We start from the raw sequence: 24,785 nt of genomic DNA, 5'->3' as shown, positions 1-24,785 counted from the left end.
TTAATAAATGTTACAAAGCCCAAACATATCGATCCGTATGCAAACGGAACTCAATCAAGTTGTAAAGTGCGTATCCGAAATTTATGCTCCCCCAGATGCTCTCAGATTTTTCGGGAATGGATCTATAAACAAGGCCAACCGGAGAGGCTGTAAAGTTGATAAAACCAAAGCCCAAAATACGTTCCCTAACCAGATGCTCCCCACAAATTTGGTGATTGTGTGTGTGGTTCTTTCTTCTCGCCTTGTTTGCACTTGGTTATTGATAGTGCTTCAATCTGAGGAAATAATAAATAAATGAGCCTAACGTCACGGCTCATGTCGTTGGCCCACCTACACCCACCTCACCCACCACCCACTCCGCCCACAAACACGCAAACACATGCACACTTAAACACACACGCACACACACTCCCCCAAACAGACTCATTCACTCACGACATTTCCTCCTCTGCTGCTGCTCCTGTTTTCCATTTTCATTCTCTAGGCTCGTTCCCCCGTCAGTTTCTCAATTTCCCTCGGAGCTGCCAACATTTTTCACATCTCTGCTGTGCTTACACAGGAAAAAATTAGGATCATATGCTTGAAAATATTATAACATTTTAAAATATATTGAACTCATTTTATATCATAAAAAAATATTTACTAACACTGTTTAAGGTTATAAGTATGTGTAGAACAAGTTCCTGTTGATGATCCTAACTGGTGGGATTTCCTTATAAAAGTTATGGCAACCTCAGAAAGAAAGAGCCTATAACTCACCCCTATTTTTGGAATTTATATACAATTATGCTATAATAATCTTTAAAAAATTAAAATCAAATAGTTGAAAGAACTACAATTTCCTTAACTATTATTTTTTTCATTTTAAGGATCATTAAAAATATATTGTAAAGTCTTAAAAGGGTAGCCCTTTCTTCACATACATAAGCAGCTTTCTGCGTGTACGTATGTTTGCTGGCTCACTCTTCTTCTTCGTACGTACGTGTATGTGACGTATACGCAACGTGTGCCATATTTTTACATGGCCGCCGGGCAACAACAACTGCGACAACGGGCCGCCTGTAGCTGACAGGTCGCACTGCCTATGACGACTGCCATGGGCCAGCATTTCCTTCTCGGTTATTTAGCGCGCCTCACAGCAGTGCGTCCACCGGTTCTGCCTCCTTTCTTCCTCTCAAAGGGCAAATTGTTTTCATAGCACATCCTTCGCCCCCCCCCCCCCCCTGACATCTCAATTTGTTGGCATTGTTGTGCAGTTTGCTTCGCAGCTTACAAGTTTCTTATTGCAATGCAAATTAACATTTTTTCAGAGCACAAGCACACACACATAGTTCCATGCGAAATTTCATTAACATTGCGTATACGCCCTGTCGGCCGCTCAGTCATTAAGTAATCTGTTTCATTGGAGGCTGCTGCGAGGCACCTGTCCATAAAATGCATTAATCAACTGCCTGGCATGTTGGGGAAATTAAGCATTGGCAAAAATTTCCACCGATGCAACAGTACATACATATATATAACTCACACATACCGGAAAATATTCACAAAGGAATGAGCTACGTAATGGCTTTTAACGACATTTATATAAATTAATCTTAAGGAGTGCAAAAGGAAAACGGGCATGAAAATGAAAAGGAGCGAAAATGAGTAAATGGTTGTTAAGGAAAAGGAGGGGGGGGGACCCTTTAAATAGCTTTTAAAGTTCACCTTCTGTAACTCCTGTCGACATACCTCTTTTATAATTCACCACGCAACGCCCGTTTGCATCAATTTCATCGTTGGCCTGTCAATTCGCTTTTTGGCATTTCAACTGCCGTTTTATCGTTTTGGGCACGAGTGTGTGCGGATCACAAAAAATATTTATTTCTATCAGCTAAAAGAAAACATATTCTGACATTTTAATATTTTGTTTTTATTATAGTGTCGCACACACTCGCACACGCAGGGGCTTTTAAATATTTCAGACATATGTAATGCCCCAGCAGATACCCATCGATAACCGAGCTGCCCCTGTCAGTTTGCTCCAGCTGTCATTGCTTTTGAAAACTTTACGGCACTTGTGCGAATATTCGGTATTTTCATGCAAATATGTAGGTGAGGGTGGACCAAAATCTGTTAGCTAAACATGTCACGACTTGTTAAATATTTTTAGAACAAATTTGGTTTGGTTACCTGTTACCTTTACAAAAAAAACATATAGATACTCAAACATTTAATAAAATAGGGTTTTATAGTGTTCTTTCTGTACTATATCTGTATATGGGCAACCAAGGACACCCTAATGCCTATTCAAATATAAGGGTGGACCGCTATCTCTTAACTAAGCTAAATTAATCATTTAAGGACTTGTTTAAAAATCATTTATTTTAGTCAAGAAGGCTCTATTGTCTTTAAAATAGGAAACTTTATAAAGGTACTCCAACATCCCAAAAAATAAGGTATATGAGCCACCAAGGACACCCTAATGCTTATTACAATTTAAGATTGAACCAATATCTACTTGTATTAAAAATAAGCTAAAGTAAACATTTAACGACATGTTAAATAATTTTAGAAAACATTTCGTTCAGTCAAGGCTCTATTACCTTTAAAATAGAAAACATTCTAAAGGTACTCCAACATTCCAAAAAAAAAAGGTTTTATGGACCTCCAAGGACACCCTAATGCTTATTCAAATATCTGTAGTAAATTACAGAACGCATATCGAGTGAAGAGTGTCAGAGTCAAAGTTGGAGTAAGGTCAAGTTTTGTATTCTCTCTCGATATCTGGATCTGAAAAATATATGCCAATCACAGTCGTGTGTGCTTGTGTATGAAAGTTGGGGTTCTTTTCCTATCTACCGTATCCTTTTCCTTTGAATACCCAGCAGCTGCTGCTTTTATGCTCCTTTCTCCCACATCATCAGCGGTGTCGAGATGTCGATGGCGATGTTGTAGAGTCGTAGAATCGCCGTCGTCGTCGCATTGCACATAAAACACTTTTATTGCTCATTTAGATATTTATGCGCAGTTTTATTATAATGAAAATTGTGCGTATGCGTGCGGTTTTTATTGTGATTGCATTGAGGGCAACGAAACCAGTTCAGAGCCCCAAGAAGTGCGTCACACGGGTGGAAAAGCGGAAAACTGGAAAAGCAAAAAAGAGAGACAGAGTTTTTGCTCTCTATCTAGAACCACATCTGTGTTCCGAGTTTTCAAACTTTTCAAACTGCACGTGGTTTTGATTTGTTTGCCCCAACCCCCCCTCCTCGTTCTGTTTGAAGCTCAATTTTACGCAGCTTTTGCTTTTTGCATTTTATGCGTTCTTGCTTTTTACGAGCCTCACGTCGACCGCAAAACAAATTCAAATGGCAAGAGGCAAAAGGTGAATGGAGAATGCTGAATGCTGAATGGCAAATGTCGCAAAACGAATCGCGATCTGAGCCAAAAGCTAAGGCTGATAAGTGCCCGCAGAAGTAGGCAACGACTTTCCTCATTGCTTCCTGAGCTTCTGGCATTTGTGCGGCACTTAATTGCAAATTTATGTGTTTGCGCGTGGAGAGAAATTAATGACTGAAACTGCGTAACGAGCATTCGAAAAAAAATTCACCCCATGATTGGCCGATGAATATTGTTGCACCATTCATTAACGCTCAAATTAAATCGATAAAAGTGCAGATGTGGTTTAAACATTTTTAAACCATTTTTGCTTTTGTATAACTTTATGCCTCAATTTAAACATCATTTGTTCTCTTCAAGGGATTAATATTGTAATTATTGTAATATTGTAATTTAAAGAATTTGTGGCATAATTTGTAATTGAACGTTAATAACATAGAACATTCAAGGGATTAATATTGGAATATAAAGAGTTTGTGTCATAAGTTACTGTAATATAATTTGTATCTATTGAACGTTAATCACAAAAAAACGTAATTATTTTTGCATTATTTGGGCATCATATTTCTATAAATTGGATAAACAGACGCAGTTTTTTTCGGTTCAATCATTAGAGCATAGAAAGAGGCAACTATATAAGACATTTTGTTAATAAAAAACCTATACATTTCCAGTTGCAGCTGGTTTAATACAATTTCTTTTAATTTATAAGTATAACCATTATTTTAAGGTCGCAATTAAAAATTAAAATAAAATATAAAGGAACCACCACTAGCTAAATTATTATAGTTAGTTATAGTTACTCCATTCTCAATACAGCTTCAATGAATGGGAAAAATAATAGTTCCTTCATACAATTTTGGTCATTAACCTATGGGTTCTAAAAGTTTATTATTGACAGATTTTGAAATACTGAAACCTAGCTAGTATTTTCATATCACCTTTTAATATAAGTCTGTTGTCTAGTTCGCACCTACTTAAAATCATATAGTCTAATATCACACTGCTCAAACGAATGAGCAAAGCAATGTGGTGTCATAATACCATAATCAATATCTAAATAATTATTATATTAATATTTTGTGTACTTAAACATGCGCTCTTTTTGTATATAAAACTCGAATTAGTCAAAAATAGAAATCGATTTATTATCTATTTAAGCAAAGTTCAATTGATGCGCAAATTATTAAACCAACAATCGAGGCGGTTGACACACCTCAAACCGCTGGAAAACGACAACAGCAGAACAACAGCCACAGCAATAATAATTACAAACCAATTAAAAGCATATTTACATATTGTCTTTGTCATAATGCAGTCGAAGATACAGACACAGATGCAGATACAGATACAGATGCATGGCCTGCAATCGAATGCGATTACACACATATGCAGATCTGTGGGTGTATCGCTGGGGAATCGACAACAACAACAACCATGGCAACGACAACTGATTGACGGAAAACTGTCAATGGCACGAACCCCAACTCAGATGCATCCGCAAATGCTATGACCACCCACCAGATACGCCCGTCGCACTACCACCCACACCGGCCACACACACACCCATAGGCAATTGCATTCGCCAATTGCGGGTGTGTGAGTGCGTCTGAATGAATATAAGATTAAGCAAATATTGCGGTAAATTCAATTTTCCATTCAACGCAATTGAGTTAAAGCAAATCACTTGGGCAGCAAAAGGCGTTAACAAATTGCAACGCTGGGTGGTGAAAGTATCTCAGTTGTGGAGTGCCATTAATATCGAGCTTACATTGATCCAAAAGTATAAGTTAACTGAAGAGGAAACTAATTAAATTAATTTATATTTAGAGCCTTGGCTTGGGGCCGTATAAATGTTTAAGGGCCTCTTTGCAAGGGTAATGAGTTATCAATATGGTAAGGTATCTAATATGAAATACTTTAACCTAAAAGGAATTTAAGCTTTACTTATACATATAGCTTTTATTAGGTTAGATGAACCCTAAATAATTTAACTTAAACATATTTATATATGAGTTATCCCAAAAGACAAATCTAACGGATTTCAAAATACTTTTCAATATTGATTTACTATTCCCAGCAATAAAAACTACAAATACAATGCTGTTAAAAAATGTTCATAACTGTCTAACGCTCATAACTATTTTTGGTGATAATCCATAACCAACGCACTGCAATGACCAAGATTGCCTAGAATTTGTTTGATGGCTAAGGGAATGTTTTCATGCCTGTTTGCACCTGTGTGCATTTTATAAGAGACCAGCTTTCATCGGAACTTCAGAGTTGCTGTAGGCAACTATTATTTGCCAATTGCATCTGCTTACATTCCTTTACGCATATTTTTACTCGCTTTGCAGACACAAAAACAGAGAAAAAAATTAAAGTCTTATAAGTAATATTATAAACTTTTCCGGGATTGCCCTTACAAATAATAATAATATATTTTAATACAATCACATATATCAAGTACATGAACCTTTTTTCGAGAAGAAGATACAACTAGACATTAACACCTAGCATCTTTTGTTTTAATGCTGTATTAATTATATACTATTTTATTTTTTTATAATATGTTTTTATAAATTTATTATATTTTCAAGAACCAAAATATCAATGTCTGTAAAAGAAATACTAACATCCCCAACCATTGAAAATGAATCAATGAAATAAAAGAATATTTTAATGGTTGAAAATCAGAATCTAATAGTTTTTAAAATGAGCCATCTTTAGAAATAGCTTTCTGTGGTTAGGAAATTAAGGTTTTATATAAAGCAGAAGTGGAGTTTAGTGAAGAGTAAGCTAAAAAAAATTATTTTAAGTTAGTGAGTTAAAAAAACCTTAAAATTATCGCAATATACTCCCGCACATTAGAGAGATGATCATTGTACAAGAAATACATTCAAATCAGGGGTCGGCAGCTTTCCATTAAGCGGGGTCTGCTCGTTCTCTGCCGCCACACAAACAGTGACAAAACATAAATGACAAAATATCATGGAATTCTGTGCCGACCGCTGATCCAAATGTTTCGCTGAGTGCACAATCGGGTCCATTAGACTGGTCAGTTGGCCAGTTGACATCCATCCTCACGGGTCCCGTTTCGTCTCCTTTGGCTAATGCGGCCACTGGGCAGTCAACTGGTTCGTCCAGCCCCCCCCCCCCCCCCCCCCCTTCTATATACGTACATATACTATATATGTAGCATGGCTGTGTTGATTTTGCCCTTTGGCTGACACAGAATGTTGTTGACTTTGCATATTAAAACAAAATGAGAATGCAAAAGCGGGTAACAACAAAATGGGAACATTGTTGAAAGATGGTAGGATTGCTAAGGGAGAGGGGTAAAGGGTGAGGGGGGTTCGGGCACTTATAAGGCTACTTTTTCATTTGTGACGCCCACGTTAAACTTTAATTAATTATATACAGTTTGTTTGGCAAATTAAAAATTGTTGACTTTCACAGAATCGCAGAATGATGACGAGGTCGACAATGGGGAGAGGAACCGGAAAGTGAGGTTGGGAGAATTTTAATTAGGCAGCCCCACACACACACACACACACACACACACAGACAGCGAAGTGAAAGGTTGCGTAAGAGGCTTAAAGTGCGAAAATGGAGGAGGTACTGCTGTAGCAAAATGTGAAATGCTGTCGAGTGTGACGTCCAATAAGAATTAGTGGCCAACAGGAGCATCAAAAAGAGCCAGTTGTTGCTGTTTTTCGCCATTGCCATTGATTGACATGAAAAGCGGCCACGCTTTCAGGTGCGCGAGTGTGTGTAAGTGTACGAAGTATCCACGAGTTCGCAATTTTTGGTCCGGACATGGAGAAATCGGGTGAAAGGTCCAGGGAGTTGCGAATCTGCTCTTCAGTGGCTGACGGGTGAGATGGCGGGAGGCTCCATCGTGGCCATCCACGCTAATTGGAGCACGTCGTAGCACACTCCTCCACTGGGAAAAATTTAGTTTTGCTGGAAAAATCAGAGTTTATAGAACGGTAGAGCTCCATAGAGGTAGTTTACAAAGAATAAGGCATTACGAATTTTATTGTCACATAAAATGTATTATTGAAAAGGTGTCTGAGCTCACTAATAAATCAAATTTATATTGATGATTCATTGATAGATCAATGTAGAATAATAAGCATTAGCTTTAGGTCAAATCTTAATAGTATATTTAAAGGTTTTTTTTGTTTGAATAGGGAAATTAAGATATACAGAAATGTTCTTTTTCACAGAAACAAAAATGAGTTAACTGTCCGGTTAAATGAATCAATGCAGAAAAATATATCTTGTCTTGAGCTCAGATATGGATATTATATTCAACCCCAAGGTTTTTTCTTTTGATTGCCCTTTATTGTTATGATAAAAAATACAATTTTTTCATTAGGTTGCAAATTTAGAAACCCAAAGATGGCAACATTTTATAGGAATTTGTTCTTTGTGTACACGTACAGAGTCCCAGGTGAAAACGAAGAAATGCACTTGATTGGAATACGACGCGGAGGGCAGCGCAAGTGCGTCGCGAGTGCTTTATGATTAATTAGTGGCCACCGGAGAGGTTGCGGGCAAAATAGAAAAAAAAACCATGGGTGAGAAACTAAAACTGTCCCTTGAAATGATTGATACAATTTCAGAACTTTGTTTAGAAAATGGACAAAATTCAATTTAAAAGCAGTTTAGTTAGGGTTTCTCCTCGCGTCCTAATTGCAGAATTGTAGCTCGAATAAGTGGCCAGTTACTGCGATATTGTAAAATAAACTCAATTTTCTTTAAAGATAGAGTTGTAAAAGTAATACTGTGTAACTGGAGCAGCTGTTGCCTGAATTTCAGCAGCAATCTCCCAAGAGAATTCCCCCTGAAACTCAGCTTTTCTTGACGTTTGTCGCGTTTCGTCTTACGCATAATTAGCCAGCGTAAGTAAACTCCTTAAGCTGCAGTTAAAAGCCATAAAACTTGTGCGCATCGTTTGCTGTCATGTTAAATTCATAATTTCAATTTCAAATTGTTATTACAGCCGTCGTTGTTTTTTGCACCCCCCTCCCCATCATACCATTATACCATCCTACCATCATACCATCTTGACATCCCCTTCACGTTCCTGCCTGATTATTATTGACAGTTGCCGACGTCTTCTGTTCTGTTCTGTACTGTTGTGGTGCTTTAGTTGTCTGACACACCCTATCCTGCTCATTTTAGTCTCATAAATATGCAAATTAATCATTTGCGGAAATTTACATACTTAATAAGTCGCTTTAATTAAATGTTCACGCACGCATGCCTTGCAATCTTGCCCCCGAGAATCGGATGAAATCGGCGGAATCCTTTTTTCCACACTAATGCCGGCTTGTTAATTGTGCTGCAGCTAAAAATCCATCTCTAAAGCTCTGGAACTCAACTCGATTCGAATGAGGCGGAATGTGAAAAACCCGGGCAACTCGGCAACTGTATCGCATATTTCGGGACACAGTCACGTTTCATTCAAAGCACCCAGTGGCAACAGCACAAAAACAGTTTATCTGTCGAAAACAGCAAACAAAAAACAAGGAAGAACGCTATAGTCGAGTACATCGACTATCAGATACCCGTTACTCAGCTAAAGGGACCAAAGGGAAATGGAGATATGCAAGCAGCAAAGCGAGATTTAAGTGCGCCACCTACCGGCGGAAGACAGATTTAAGCATTGTGGGCGTTAGGGTAGGCGTGGCAAATTTTTTTTTGGATCAATCGATAGGTATTGACGAGACCAATACATTTCAGTTAAAATTTGTTATCTAGCATAAAAATTGTGGGCGCCACAGGCTTGGGCGGTTTGTGGGCGTTAGAGTGGGCGTGGCATATTCGCATAACAAACCTGCACTGCGTACAAGGCTACGGAATCTAAATCTGAAATCCCAATACTCTATCTTTGATAGTTTCCGAGATATCCGAGTTCATATTTACGGTTTTTTGAAGTTTGTGGGCGGTTTGTGGGCGTTAAAGTGGGCGTGGCAAACTTTTTTTTGGGTCAATCGATAGGTATTGATGAGAACAATTCATTTCAGTTTAAATTTTTACTCTAGCATCAAAACTGTAGTAGCCACAGTTTTGGGCGGTTTGTGGGCGTTAGAGTGGGCGTGGCACTCTACTGAAACAAACTTGCGCTGCGTAAGAAGCTCAGGAATCTGCTCGCCAAATCTCAATAGCCTAGCTCTCATAGTTTCCAAGATCTCAGCGTTCATCCGGACAGACAGACGGACAGACGGACAGACGGACAGACGGACAGACGGACAGACGGACAGACGGACAGACGGACAGACGGACATGGCTAGATCGACTCGGCTAGTGATCCTGATCAAGAATATATATACTTTATGGGGTCGGAAACGCTTCCTTCTGCCTGTTACATACTTTCCGACGAATCTAGTATACCCTTTTACTCTACGAGTAACGGGTATAATTAAAAACAAGGGAAAAAAAGTGTGGAGGCACAGAAATCTTTTTTATGTGTTCAACGAAAATTTCACCCAAAACGAAAATGAGCACCAGAAAAAACCAAAAAAAGACCAGAGGAAAAGTATGCAAACTGTGAGGCGCAGCGAACATAAATTAACATTTTTATGCCCCGCTGCAATGGGCCAACAAGAAGTTGGCTCGCAAAACTGGCTGGATGGTTGGATGGGTGGGCGGGTCTCGAGACTCGAATGCTGGGTGGTGGGGCTACGAGAGTCCTTTCTAATGCCCGCATTATTTACGAGGAAGCTGAGGGCCCATTCACATCTCTCCATTTCATTTCATTTCTCTACCATTTCGCTTCGTTTCCATTTCGCATCGCCGCATTCTTTGCCATTTGCCTTTGACGCCACAAATAATTTTAATTGGTTTTCCTTTTGGGGAGACCCTCGACCCCAGATGTTAATGACTTTATTCCCATATATTGTATACTCACTGAGGTTGAAAACCATAAGACCATAACTTGTAATCGATAAAGTTTAGGTCGTGAGCCAGCAAAAAAAAAAAAAACACCAACAAAGGTGGTCATCAACTTTGCATCAAAGTATATCAAACTGAAGAGAGACTGGTTCCAAACATAAATCGAAAACTTTATGTTTGCATAACGTTTTATTTTTGTATGCTTATATAATGTTTATCAAACATTCAATTCGAGTTGTATAAGTTCGGAAAATAAAATGTTTTTATTTGTATCACATTTGTAAATAGTATTAAAATATCTTTTCAAAATGTTTTTCATCTCTGTCAACAAGATTTCGCTTAGCTCTTAGGCAACATTAGTTTACTAAAATCCAGATAGTGTATGGACTAATCCATCCTTTAGATAAGCTTCAACATTTTCCATTTATTCAAATTATTAAAGTTTGCCAGCGTGTTTGTGTTGCAGCCGCAATTGCAATTTGATTTGGCTAAATTTGCATAATTGTGTGTATGTATGTGAGTGTTGTTTGTGGGTTTGCACTTGCAACTTTTGGTTTTGATGAATGGGAAAGCAGTTGATGGCAGACAAAAGGTGGGGAGGATGTGCAACCACAATTATCTGAATTGGGTTTTTCTCAAAGTTATGTAATTGCCAAAATCCTCCATTAAATATCAGGAATACCAAAAAAAGTTAATTAATTAAGTGGAAATTTAAACGGAATTTTATAGAGAAAAATATATATAACGTAATTAAAATCAATGATAATTCAAGGAAGAATAGAGATACTTTTCTATAAATAAAGACATTTGGGTTTTTAGAAAGTATAAAATGAAGAAATTTGCTTTTAACCCTTATATCCTTTTGAAATAAAATTATAAAAATTGTACATACTTCAGTTTAAAGATGTTGTTATTATGTATAGTACAATTTTAAAGATAAAGATTGATATCCTAGTTTCACAATTATCCAGTGGATATTAAAAGTTGTAGCATACTTTCTGGGGTCTAGCTACTTTTCACTCACCTTTCTTCGCTGCAAGTTTCACTTTTGCTTTCGTTCTTTCTCCACCTCTCTCTCTCTCTCTTTCGTTCTCTCTCTCTCTCTATCTCTTTGACTCTCCGTTTTATACTTTTTTCTAAGACAGCTTAGCAAGCCATTGTTTTAGTTGTAGCTGCTAGTGTTGTTGCTTTTGTTGTCATTCCGAAGTCAGCGACACACACGCACACACACTGGTACACACACACGCATAACGGTCGTGGGAGAGGGATGGCGAACGAGCGGGCGAATTCATTAGGCATGCGGGAATTTTAATTTCACTTGCTCACACGCGCGCACATATGTGGCGACATATTTCTCAAACATTTTCGTTAGTTGATGTTGTTGCTGTTGTTTTTGTTTTTCTCCTTTCTACCATAGATGATGTCGTTGTTGTTGTTTCTCCTGCTGTTGTTGCTGGGCATCCTTTGGCCTTTGTTTTTGCCCGTGCGGCGCTTTTCAATTTGCATGTCGCGCTGACCTTGCCGCCAAGTGGAAATAACTGTGCCAGCACACACGCACACACACGTACGCTCACGCTGACAGCTGTCAAAAATTGCGAATGGCGGATGGCGGATGTGGGATGCGAATGCGGATTTTACAGCTGAATGGGAAGGAGGAGGCGGATGTAGATGCCGACGATATGCGGCTGCCGGCAAGGATAACGGTCCAAAATCTCCATCTTGGCAAAAAACTAGAGAGTTTAATGTTCAGTCAAGTGCCCGAGTGAGACGGAGTACTACTCTTCGCTCCCCAGCTTCTTCTTCCTCTCCCACTCGCACTCCCCGCTCCCTGGCTTATTTATCTTTTTCCCGTTGCCTTTGCTCTACGCTCTCAGTGCGTGCGCTTGTCTGTGTGTGATGACAAATTTGTGTCATTGTCTGTGTGCAGCAGCAGGAGCAGCAACCAAATATAAAAAAAAAACCTAGAAGAATTGCCAAAAAGCGCTTCCAGTTGAAGAGTTTTCTTTTCTTTTTTTAAGTTTTTTTGGAGATTGGATGCTGGATGCTCAAGTCTTTGTTGTTGGTGATAATTTGCATAATAAATGTTGATTTCCAAAAATTAAAATAAAAAGAAGTTAAGACCGCATAACACGTGGCCAGAAAATCAGAGATATTTAATCGCCCCGCAAAAGGCAGCTGGCCGGCTAACTGGAGGAGGTGAAAGTCCAGCGGGCTAATCCTCGCACAAATTCACATTAATGGCACATGCAATTTTCCCCTACATTGGGCACCTAGCGCCCAGCTTTCACCCGCTGTACCGTTATGTACCGTTTCAAACCGCTGTACCGTAATACCGTTATACCGCCGCGTTGTGTTCACAGGACCGCACAAGCTCAGACTGAAGCGACGAAGTGAAGCTGCGTGAGCGAGCGGCTGGATGCTTTCACGCTTTATTACTAAAAAAAAAAAAGTCCTTTTTGCTTTCGTTCGCTCGCGCGCACAGCTTCCTCTGCTTCCTCTTCCTCTCTCGTCGGCGTGTAGACTTTCTCGCCGCTCTCTCTTTGTCCGCTTTCTCCCTCTGCGTTTAAGCTCTCGTTCAGGCGCTTTCCAGCCCCCTGCCGCCCACCCATCCACACAAGGAAACCATCCCACTCTCCACGCCTCCCTGCCAGCGAGAGCGAGGCGGCGCAACAATGAAACGCTCGAAAGTCTCCAAAATGAACAGACCGTTTTAATAACTCGGCCATCCAGAGGTGCCATATTTTGAAAGCATTCCGCAAAACACTTTCGATAGAAATTCGCAAAAATTAAAGGAAGACACAAAACCCTTTAAATCTTAAAACCTATGCATGCCTATAAGTATGCTTTTAAAAAAATAAATTTAGTCTTCGCCATCCTTCTTCATCTGACTTTACATTAAAACATAGCATACTTTTGGCATCACTTTAAATCAGTTCTGGAAAATATTTGCTACCAAAATAATTAGTTATTGTTAAGCTTAGTTCGTTTTATGGGTCTTAAGTAATATTTGTCCAAGTTTGTTTTATTTCTCGTGACTTTCTAAGAATAATACCTTCTTTCTTCGAAATTAAGGGTACCATCGAAAACCTGAGTGTTTTGCACATGGTTAAAGGCTTCTTGCGCTGAGACTTGATTATTGTCTCATAATAACTAAGCAAGGAGAATATTCAATTTAGAAAAAGTTCACTTTTAATAGTATTTAATATAACATTAATCGAGATATTTGAACTATTAATTATTATCCAAGAAACACCCTTTACCCTTTTTCAAAGATAATATTTTTGAAAAGTTTTTTGAGCTACAATAATGTAAGACAGTTAAACGTTTAGATGGAATGTTCAGATATTCAATGCTGTGCTCGAGTCCATTTTTAAAATATGTATGGAAGGAGAACCCCAATCAGTTGCTAACAGTTGAGTAGAACATAACATAATCCACCATCGCTTCATGCCCAAAGGTCACTATATTACAAAAGAAGTTATAGATTAATATAGTAAAAATGATATGTGGTTTGGGTGAATTATGTAAACAGTACATAAAAAATATCGCATAGGCTGCCTTCCCTAAGGGTGACCATATACAGATCAGAACGGCGCCAGTGTGGCTGCGTGGAACATCGCCCACAATACCTTAACTTTATGCATTTTCCAACACCAATGTTGACAAATTAAGGCTTTCCCCAAAAAGATAAATATTTCTTGCCGTTTTTAAGTGAATTTTATGCAGTAATAATTTTTATTGAAACGTTTAGTGGTTTTTTTGAGAATTTCTATGTGATTACTTTGTGAAAATTTGCGAAAAAAAACTTAGAAAATAAATTGTATGCTGAACAAATAGAGCATTCCGAAAGCTGCTGAGTTTAAAATTCTGCATAAATAAACGTTTGCCCTTCCAACTAGCGGAATTTTTGGTCGGCTGATTATTAGCTGCTTCGTACAAATTTAATTGTCACCAATTTAAATACGCAGTTATTGTATTAAAAGAAACACCTTAACGATGAACTAATATGGTTTTTTTGCTTATTGGTTGACTGTAGCAATTCGTTAAAGTTGAGCCACCCTAATGAACCAGTGTGACCGCCACGCGCACTTCACCCCGACTTTCGGCGTTTCCCAGCACTGCCACACCGAACGTCAGGCCAGCAACCATCTTGTGAAAAGTACTACGAGTGTGGAGAGGAGTTGGTGTAGGAATTGTACTATTACTTCTGCGGCGAAAAGTTAAAAAGCATACAAAATGTCGATGATTTCCGCCCGCCTGGCGTCCTCGGTCGCCCGAAACCTGCCCAAGGCTGCCACCCAGGTATTACCCCCAAATTCCAAGAAATAATACGGGCGAAAAAAGTTGGCAAAAACGATGTCATACATAACCGAATCGATGGGGTATTTTTTCGAAAAAATTAGTGCATAGTGAGTTCCGGAGTTTAAAAGGCCAACGGATAAGGCCTTTCCGGACCCATAGGAAGTATTTTAACCGGGTTTTCCTGCTTTTTGACCGAGAATTTGTTGTTACGCAATGCGGCAAATTACAATGCGACCGCTGAAATTTGTTGGTTGTCAGTCAGGGTTACATAATCAGTGCGGATAAAGAATTTTCTTAAGAAAATACAAGTTCTGGGCTAATTGGCAAGGAATAGTGTGTGAAAAACGTTAAAAAGACATTGTTTTTGTGGTCAGATTACATAATTGTGATATAGGGGGAGATGCGGTGCACACAAATTTTGAGGTTAGGTGCGGCTGTCAAGCAAGTGGTGAAGGTGGAATAGATGCAAAGTGGGGGAGTACCGACAGACGGATACCCTGCATTGGGCTTACCACCTATTTAGGATCTATGAAGAGCTGGAGAGAGGGCCGTTAGAATGTTGCTACCCTGTGATTATTCAACGGCCAACCACCCACACCTTACATAATCTCGCACAATCTAATATAGATTACCCTCTTCTCTTACAGGCCGCCTGCAAAGCTGCCTATCCCGCCGCCAGTCTTGCTGCCCGCAAGTTCCATGTGGCCAGCACCCAGCGCAGCGCTGAGATCTCCAACATCCTGGAGGAGCGCATCCTGGGCGTCGCCCCCAAGGCTGACCTGGAGGAGACCGGCCGTGTGCTGAGCATCGGTGATGGTATCGCCCGTGTGTACGGTCTGAACAACATCCAGGCCGATGAGATGGTGGAGTTCTCCTCCGGCCTGAAGGGCATGGCCCTCAACTTGGAGCCCGACAACGTCGGCGTGGTGGTCTTCGGTAACGACAAGCTGATCAAGCAGGGCGATATCGTCAAGCGTACCGGTGCCATCGTGGATGTGCCCGTCGGTGATGAGCTGCTGGGTCGCGTCGTCGATGCCCTGGGAAATGCCATCGACGGTAAGGGTGCCATCAACACCAAGGACCGTTTCCGTGTGGGAATCAAGGCCCCCGGCATCATCCCCCGTGTGTCCGTGAGGGAGCCCATGCAGACTGGTATCAAGGCCGTCGACTCTCTGGTGCCCATCGGCCGTGGACAGCGTGAGCTGATCATTGGCGATCGTCAGACCGGGTAAGATTATAGAGACTATAACGATCATTTCAAGACCCTATTTCGTGGTCTAAATTATAAATAAAACAAAACCAAACTCACGTGTGGTTCTTAGGTCTGCCACTTAAAACAGTTCAGTTTAGGTCCTCATTTGATAAAAGATTCAACATAGTTAAAAATAAATTCAATATACTGTTGACGAAACACGATCTGCCCAGTTCAGAGTATATAACTTCGTCTGATAGGAATCCATCTTTAAAGTATACATTTTATATAAGATTTAAACGGAATAACCTTAAACCGAAAGTCAAATCTATTTTCTTGCATTTTTCAAAAATGTTGATATCTTAACCTAATTTGAAATCATAAACAAATTTGTTTATAGTCTCAAAACTAGTTGTATTTTTGACTTGGATTACAGTGGTTTTCCAAGGATTTCAATATTTTATACAAAACAAGATATTATCTTGAAGATATGGTTCTCAAACATAAATTTCAACAATATTTTGAATCCATGCTTAAAATATCAGTCTCAAGATGCAGATGTTTCTACTAAAATAAAAAATAAATACATTTTAAAAAGTTCCAAAAATAACAAAAAAGATTATCTGTTAAATACACAATTGAAGTAAATAAAATATTTTAAAATCTATATCGTACTCAAAAACAATTTGTAAAATCACAGAATAATAACATCGAAGTCAAATATTTGTAACCACATATTTTTTATTTAATCTGCAGTAAGACCGCTTTGGCCATCGATACCATCATCAACCAGAAGCGCTTCAACGACGCCCAGGATGAGTCGAAGAAGCTGTTCTGCATCTACGTCGCCATCGGCCAGAAGCGTTCCACCGTCGCCCAGATTGTGAAGCGTCTGACCGACTCCGGCGCCATGGGCTACTCCGTGATTGTGTCTGCCACCGCCTCCGACGCTGCTCCCCTGCAGTACTTGGCTCCCTACTCCGGATGCGCCATGGGCGAGTACTTCCGCGACAAGGGCAAGCACGCCCTGATCATCTACGACGATTTGTCCAAGCAGGCTGTGGCCTACCGTCAGATGTCCCTGCTGCTGCGTCGTCCCCCAGGTCGTGAGGCCTACCCCGGCGATGTGTTCTACCTGCATTCGCGTCTGCTTGAGCGTGCCGCCAAGATGTCCCCTGCCATGGGCGGTGGCTCCCTGACTGCCCTGCCCGTGATCGAGACCCAGGCTGGTGATGTGTCCGCCTACATTCCAACCAACGTCATCTCGATTACCGATGGCCAGATCTTCTTGGAGACTGAGTTGTTCTACAAGGGTATCCGCCCTGCCATCAACGTCGGTCTGTCCGTGTCCCGTGTGGGCTCCGCTGCCCAGACCAAGGCCATGAAGCAGGTCGCCGGTTCCATGAAGCTGGAGTTGGCCCAGTACCGTGAGGTCGCTGCCTTCGCCCAGTTCGGTTCCGATCTGGATGCCGCCACCCAGCAGCTGCTGAACCGTGGTGTGCGCCTCACTGAGCTGCTCAAGCAGGGTCAGTACGTGCCCATGGCCATTGAGGATCAGGTACGTAAGGAAGGGGTGTCCTGGTAAATGACGGGCATCCCGTTTATAAACCAATCTCTCTAATGCTCCACCAAATCTCCCAGGTCGCTGTCATCTACTGCGGTGTGCGCGGTCATCTGGACAAGATGGATCCCGCCAAGATCACCAAGTTCGAGAAGGAGTTCTTGCAGCACATCAAGACCTCCGAGCAGGCTCTGCTCGACACCATTGCCAAGGAAGGTGCCATCTCTGAGGCGTCCGATGCCAAGCTGAAGGACGTTGTTGCCAAGTTCATGTCCACCTTCCAGGGTTAAGCATCAGAACAGAACGAAGAAGAGTAGAGCAGTCGCGTGCAATTAACATCATAGATGGTTCGAATAATGCTGCCATCTTTGCGCGCCATCAAGAAGAAAAAATAACAACCTAAAGCTTAAGATAAACAGAAATTATAAAACAAACAAGAGAAAACTCCTTTGCACATTCATGTTTTCCTACTTATCCCGCCAGGACCGCTTCTATGCCGTTGTCCTGCGCCATCATGCCGCAAAATCTTGGGAGAGAGAGAGCAGGCGCAGGTGTCGGACTAGACGGCGTTTCCTAGCCGGATCCAGTTTCGAATTTCAGCGAAATATCCGTGCGGTTCCTCCAACCTCCTAAACGATAGATAATCCCCCGTTGTTCTTCTACCAATAATGTGTAATCAATATTTGAAATATTGTAATCGAGAATAGTCGAAATAATGTCTGAGGATGATTGTAAAACGATGATGAATTAAAAACGATACTAAATTATACTCTAAAAAGCAAAATGTTTCTTCTTCGCTGGGAATAAGATATTTTAAATTAATTATTCCTAATAGATTCAAAGTATAATTGAATTCATTTTATGTTTAGATTTTGTATGTCCTGTCCTTTAGCTTATCTTTGAGAACCACCTGAATTAGTCGAGTTTGGTCAAGCATAAGAAACCCTAATCAGCTTCTATATGCAGGATTATATAGGCACGATCCTCTTATAACTTTTTTTAAACCCTTACAGAGAGCATTATGATTTCACTCAGAAGTTTGCAACGAAGGAGACGTTTTTGACCTTCTGATCAGCATTACTAGACGGGTCGGCATAAAGCGACTAAAAAGATTAATTACTTACATTGCCATTTCTTTTAACTGCACGGGTATACCAAATTCCGCTTACCGAAGTAAACTCCCTTGTTATCAATATTATTGGTTCAGTTTAAAAGCTGAGTACCGTAATAATTTATATATTCGTTCAAAATGTTTGAAAACTTATTCGGACTACTATATCTTACGGATGCGGAAAGGTTCTGAGTGGTGGTAACTTTAAATATATTTGAAAATTAGCCCACCTTAATCCAACTGCTGTTTGAGAATATTAATTTCTAGTAATATTTATTCTACTGTTTACACATTTCCGAATACTTTGGTAATCAGGTTCTTATCTTGAGGGTTACAAAGATTCGTTGCCAACAGGGTTTTCGGAACTAATCTTGGTTTTTGCGCTCAGCTGATTGCACACACGACGAGCAGATGTCCTCCTGTCACCTCGTCCTTTTGCGTAACCGTCGCCCCGTGACCCCTGAGCGAATTATCCACCCCTTGCTGAGCTACCTGGACGACTGGCTGCACTCCTTGGAGCAGGATTATATCAAGAACCCAGTGGTTCGTGCTGTGCATATTTCGTTAACAGCAAGCCAGAAACGAAAGCAAGAAACTCCCCAAAAAAGAAACAAACAGCGGCCCAAGACCCAAAACTGTAAACCCGATTTATACGGCCTGAAGTTTTTATGACGCCGATTGCCACTGGCAGCCAACATAAAATATGCCAAAAGGGAGGACAAGGGGGCGGCAAGAAAAATTACTTTCTTTTTATTACATTTGTTTGACCGTAAACAAAAATTAATGAGAGCCATAAAACCGTCAAACTTAAATTTCGAACAGGCGCACAGCAAAGTCAGCAGGCTAAGTACAGTGCTCTATCTGAAAAGCAAACGCTCTATTTTCCAAAGGTTCTTGGGGAACCATATATTTTTATAAATTCTTTGCTAGCAATAGGAATCTGAACTTTTTATAGCCCTGAAATTAGAACTACAAGCTATTTTATATTCTAGATATGAAGAATATAAATTTTACTTTAAATAATAAAGGTTTTCACGATTTCACTTTCGTATTTAATCATAACACAGTTTAACTCAAAAAATGTAACGTAATTTGGATGTTAATTTCTAAATTTTTAATCGAAATTACTGAAACTATATTACAAGGACGCAAAGACTTAAAAAAAAACTTTGTTTCTACGACTTGTTGATGAGTACTTTAAAGCTTTAGATGTCAAAGTCTTCACTTCCAGAACCCTGACAATGTCGCTTATTGTGATCTCAACTGGTTAAAATATCTATCTTTTGATATTTAGTGGTTTGAAAAAGTTTGTGTCCTTATGTTGTGAAATTGAATTTTGAATAGGTGAATAGATAGAGTCATTATAAATAATGTTATACTATATATTTTCTTGTAGCTATAATATATAAATGTGGGCTACACTATGGGCTTGACCAGTTTTATTAAGGACTTTTAGAATTTAGAATTTTTTTCTTAAATATTAAATATTAGAGGATATTTCTGTGATATTTTTATATTTGGTCTTCAGACAGTGTACCGAGGGAGCACTGTACAAGAGAAAAGTGAGATAGACACCCGCACACACGAAAGCAACACGCACACTCACAACCACGTGCGGGCAATGTGCTGGCAATTACCGTTGCCCATGGAACAGGGCACAGAAAAACCAAAAGAGGAGCGTGAAAATGGGAAGAAGGAAGAGGCGAGGCGGAAGAGAAAGGTAAGTAACTGACCTGCGATCGGGAAGGTGACCTTCCCCCAGGGTGCCGACTGTATGTATAGGTGCAGGGTATATCCATGTACAATACCTTGTGTATTCAGGATTGATAAGAATGCATGACAAAAGGACACGAGGAACTCTGTCCTTGGCGAAGGGTATACATATATGCAACTCTGTCTGTCTGGTCCCTAATTTTTCAGTAGTGTGGAAAATTTCTCACACTCATCAGCTGTCAAACCGAAATTTGTAGATCTAGCCAATTAATTTTAGAAACATCTCAAGAGATGTCACACAAAACCTATATATTAAAAGTCATCAATATTAAAATCTCGTTTCATTTCGAGCTAAGAAAATGTATTATATTTATTATCATACGATTCACGCAACAAACTTAAAGAACCAAAATGAATATGCATACAAGCTCTACCAGTAAAAAATGTTTCAGTTTTTATCTTTTATATAAAAACTTTAATTTGTAAAACCTTTCAAGTTGATATTAGAATGCACGACCCATTAGTTACCCAAAACAGACTTCAGCTCATTTTTGTTTTTAATAAAATTACACAAATCTTTATTTGCTATGTATTGTTCAGAGACGGGTTCGGAAACATCAAAATATGTTTAAATGTTTCTTAATCTTCGCTTATTTATAAGTAAACGATAAAACTAGCTTAGGGTGTTTTTTTTGTATGGATGTGCTGCAATACATGATATAAATTACAAATAGTCTAGGTCTCCTTATATTTTTGTGAGGTATGGGAATATTTTTGCACAAGTTTTTTGTATTTATTCATAATGCACAGAACGAACAATTTCCCATCAAAGATAAAATCTAAATACAATTAGTGGTAAGGGATGAATGGGGTATGAATATAAAATATTGTTCTTGGAGAGACAACGCCGATGTTTTCGGCCAGCAAATGAACTCGTTGCCCACTCTCTCTCGGTGTCCACCGCACCGCCGCTCGCTCCCCACTGAGATGGTGACCCAGCGGGAGGAGCAGGCGGGCTCCAGCTTAGTCCGGTATCTAGTCTTACCGGCGGAACTCACTTCCATCGGCCGGCTCGCGTTCAACTTGTGCTCCAGGTGCAAAGATGCCGGAGCCAGCTCTTGGCAGCGGGTGAAAACTGCTCAAGGGACTCCAGCAGATTAAAATGCCTGGGGGAATTGCTTATGATGATGAAGATACATAGTAAGCTATGCGACTAAGGTTATTATACGCATTTTGTAACGAACACGAAACGAACAGAATATTGAATACGCTACAAATTTAAAAAATGAAAACAAATTAAACTAAACCAGGTTTTTGTGGGTCTTCCAATTAATCTGGACCAGACTATTTCCTCGGGCTGTTCACGATGGAGTCCATAAGCGCACCGGTCAGCTCCGTTCGCAGTGCGATCTTCTGGAACTTGCTGCCCTGGTACTTGTTGTAGATGGCCTTCAGTTTGGCCTGGGGAGCATCCCGGGCCAGCTTTGCAATCTGCCGGGTAATGGGTCGCAAGTGGGCGGCCGAATAGCGCGAGTAGTAGGTCAGAGTGGGCGTCCAGTGTCGGTCGTTGAATCCTGTGCCAGCCCGGTGGTTTCCATTGAGCAAGTGCAGCGACAGAAACAGCGAAGCGGCAGCAATCTGCAAAGGAAGAGTAAATACAGATCAGTACAAAAATATGTATCAAAACTGGAATAATAATGTATAAAACGTAAAAGTTTAAATGGTTATCTCTAGAATATTATTAAAATCATGCGGAACCCACCTCCGATGGCCTGTAGGTAGCCATGTCGTAATCCACCATAGCAAGCTCAATAAAGTACTTGGACATGGCATGGTGCTCATCCTCAGCGCCGGCAGCCTTCGAGTACCGCCTCAAGAAGTGAAGCGGCAGCGGACGGGACAGATTACAGTCAATTGCCTTGAAGATCTGCAGCTCCATTTGGCGAATTTGCCTGGTTGTATAGGTGTCATCCGTGATGAAGACAAAATCCCCAATGGCCGGCGGGAACAGCTCCTCGTACTTGGTGGCAATAAAGAGAGCCGTCACTCCCACCAGTTGCAAGTAGGTGCGCTTGGTGTCCTTGACCACTTGCAGATAACGATCGATGATGGCTACCGCCAGCTGGAAGGTTTCTGGAGCCAAATGGAACTGCAGGTGGACCTCGTTGATCCAATCGATCAGCACGGCTCGCATCTTGTGGGACACCTCTTTCTGCCCTTCCAGGTGATCCTTGTGTATGGGCTGCTGCAGCTCCACTTGGTACAAATAGTCGTAGATGTCGTTCACATATTCCGAGACCAAAACCAGGTTCTCCTTGTCGTTGGCATCGATGTCCTTAATCCCAGCCAAGCGCTTGCTGGAGAGGGACATGGTGGTTGGCAATGTGGATGTGGTTGTGGTGACGACACTGGGGGCTTTAATGGAGGGCACACTGGTCACTTCCTTTTTGGCTTCTGGCACTTCCTTCTTTACTTCCAATGTGTCCTTGATCTCCGCCTCCTTGCGGGCCACAGTCACTGGCTCCCGGCGAATTCCGGAAACTCCCATCACGGGCTTAGCCAATGCAGCGCGAAGCTTGGTCAGCGATTTCTTGGAGAGATTGCTGTCCTCACGTTTCAAGGTGGGCTCGTTAATTTTATCGTTGGAAGTCGCCTTTACTGTAACTAGGATATGAAACAAGGGTGTCATATTAAAAGTGAATTGGGCAATCAAATTGTTCAAATTTACAATGAATGGATGGATACAAACACAAATCTTGTGTACTATTAATAAATGTAATTGTTTTTATTAAAAAAATATTTACAAATTTACCAATGTTTTTTGTTTGTTGGCAAATAGGGGTATATTTTTTAAGATTTAATAAATTATACTTTAACTGTTGAATAAATTCTAGGAGTGATTTTTTGGGTATTCCTAAATATACTTACTTTTAGTGGGTTCTACAGTCGTCTTGGTCGGAACGCGATTGCGTACCGAATTCGAGCGCAAAAAGGCCGCCACGCCCCCTTCGTTGGCCTTGGGCGGAGCGGCTGTATTGCCATTTGTGGTGGTTCCCAGGGCCTGTTTCTTCCAGTGGGTGTCCACTCGAGCCTTGGCATTGCGCAGGGCATCTGTGAGCTTGAGATCCTTGGAGCTGGGCACAGGTAATACAAATATGATGGGGATGGAGGACTTGGAGAATCACTTTCACACTTACTCTTTCTGCGCCGCATCTTTCGCAGCAATGGCGCGATTTAGACCGCGATTTTGCAAATCTCCCAAAGCAGCGCGTTTTGTTGTTGCCTCCTGCGAAGGCACCGTCAGTTTCTTCAGTTGCACTTGCTTGAAATTCTCCGATGCGTTCTGGATAAAGATAATAAAGATTATAAATTAATTTCAATCATTAAAATATTTAGTTAAAATACATAAAATATCTTTAAAACGTTGATTGTATAAGTACATATGTATATCTCATATTTAAATATTCATTTTTAATTAAAGAATGGTACGTTGTTTTTTAATTTTGAGATTTTTATCATTGCTTATAAGATTAGTTATTCCCTCTGAATGATCTATTCCAACTTTATTGTTTATTTATAGAATAGATCAAGTAATGGTTCATCCATATTTTGACAATTGTTAAAAATCATGAAATTCACTTTTTCCCGACGGCCATTTTAAGAAAAGAACCGCAAGTTTTATCCTTTAGTTAGTTCCTTTATGGTATATGAGAAAATAAGGAGTGGAAGGCAATAATTAGCGGTACAAGTAGAACTAGAAAATTGCGCCAAAACGTGATTGCAGGAATTACAGCAACAACAAGTCCTAGGACAAACGGCACTCTTTCACCCCCTCTTTCACTCGCTCTCTTGTCCACTCCTCACTCTCTTTCTCCGCTTCCTCTTCCCCTCTCCATTCTTTCCCACGCTGCAATGGCGTCTCGATGATGATAAACCCGCTACTTTTGGAACCTTACGATCTTAACTAGCGATTCCCGGTTAAATCCAACAATTTATGTAAAACTCACCTCATCGCCGCGCATTTTCAGTGTTGTGCCCACCATTTTGATTATTTTTTCTATTTTAACAAACACAAGTAACACACAGATCAGCAGACGCTTGGCTATTTAATCTTTTTTGGCTTTTTGGATCGCGTTTCTTTAAATGAACGCGGATTTCGGTTTAGGTATACAATTTGTTGTCCGAATAGTTGAGTTAATAAAATAAATAATGTAAATTACAATTTGTAATTCGAATGTTGCTGAGATTTAGTCAATTCTCCGAAAACCTGATCGAGCTCTGCGCATGAAGCGAAGCCAAGCTGCAGTTTGAATTTGAAAATGCAAAGTAAAAATGTAAGGCAAGTCTAATCAGTGTGACCGCGGAGCGATCAAACAATTATACCGTCAGTCAATCGTACATCTTTTTTTAAAATACTTGAAACGGTCGCACTGCATATGCAACTAACTAACAGAGCCTACACCAAAAAAAAAAAAAATGTAAAATTAACGATTTAGTTCTTAAAACTCTTTTAAATATTTTAACAAAATTTCATACAACAATTAAAATTTATTTTAAATTTTATTTAAGACCTAGTTTTATTTGTATGTTTATGGGAGTTATTTAGGGCCACTTACTTTTTA

General features: G+C 40.1%; 3 protein-coding genes across 10 annotated transcripts in view; 1 reads left to right on the top strand and 2 right to left on the bottom strand.

The window, feature by feature from the left end:
- The window catches only part of LOC119549385 (cyclic nucleotide-gated cation channel beta-1), a 74,774-nt gene extending 62,113 nt beyond the window's left edge, over positions 1 to 12,661 (bottom strand). For 4 of the 8 annotated variants that reach the window (XM_037857429.1, XM_037857430.1, XM_037857431.1 and 1 more), the window contains exon 1: positions 11,309 to 12,658. The gene's annotated coding sequence lies outside the window, so the exon portion shown is untranslated. Of the gene's footprint in view, positions 1 to 11,308 lie in introns of all 8 variants that reach the window. The other 4 variants (XM_037857425.1, XM_037857428.1, XM_037857427.1 and 1 more) reach the window with 3 other exon arrangements.
- Positions 12,662 to 14,417: 1,756 nt separating this feature from the next.
- On the top strand, positions 14,418 to 18,103 carry LOC119550390 (ATP synthase subunit alpha, mitochondrial). Its single transcript, XM_037859041.1, has 4 exons — positions 14,418 to 14,586; positions 15,234 to 15,814; positions 16,535 to 17,336; positions 17,420 to 18,103. The coding sequence occupies exons 1-4, from the start codon at positions 14,521 to 14,523 to the stop codon at positions 17,627 to 17,629; spliced, it is 1,659 nt and encodes a 552-aa protein (XP_037714969.1). The 5' UTR covers positions 14,418 to 14,520; the 3' UTR covers positions 17,630 to 18,103.
- A 2,821-nt stretch (positions 18,104 to 20,924) lies between these two features.
- Positions 20,925 to 24,485, bottom strand: LOC119551169 (G2/mitotic-specific cyclin-B). Its single transcript, XM_037860367.1, has 5 exons — positions 24,171 to 24,485; positions 23,361 to 23,506; positions 23,092 to 23,297; positions 21,926 to 22,827; positions 20,925 to 21,801 (listed from the first exon to the last, which is right to left on the bottom strand). Exons 1-5 carry the CDS (start codon positions 24,204 to 24,206, stop codon positions 21,508 to 21,510), a joined length of 1,584 nt encoding a protein of 527 aa, XP_037716295.1. The 5' UTR covers positions 24,207 to 24,485; the 3' UTR covers positions 20,925 to 21,507.
- Positions 24,486 to 24,785: the final 300 nt, after the last annotated feature.

Source organism: Drosophila subpulchrella, chromosome 2R (assembly GCF_014743375.2).
Source record: "Drosophila subpulchrella strain 33 F10 #4 breed RU33 chromosome 2R, RU_Dsub_v1.1 Primary Assembly, whole genome shotgun sequence".
Taxonomy (NCBI): domain Eukaryota; kingdom Metazoa; phylum Arthropoda; class Insecta; order Diptera; family Drosophilidae; genus Drosophila; species Drosophila subpulchrella.
The sequence above is the reverse complement of the archived record's forward strand: the minus strand, read 5'-3'. Positions and strand labels throughout refer to the sequence as shown.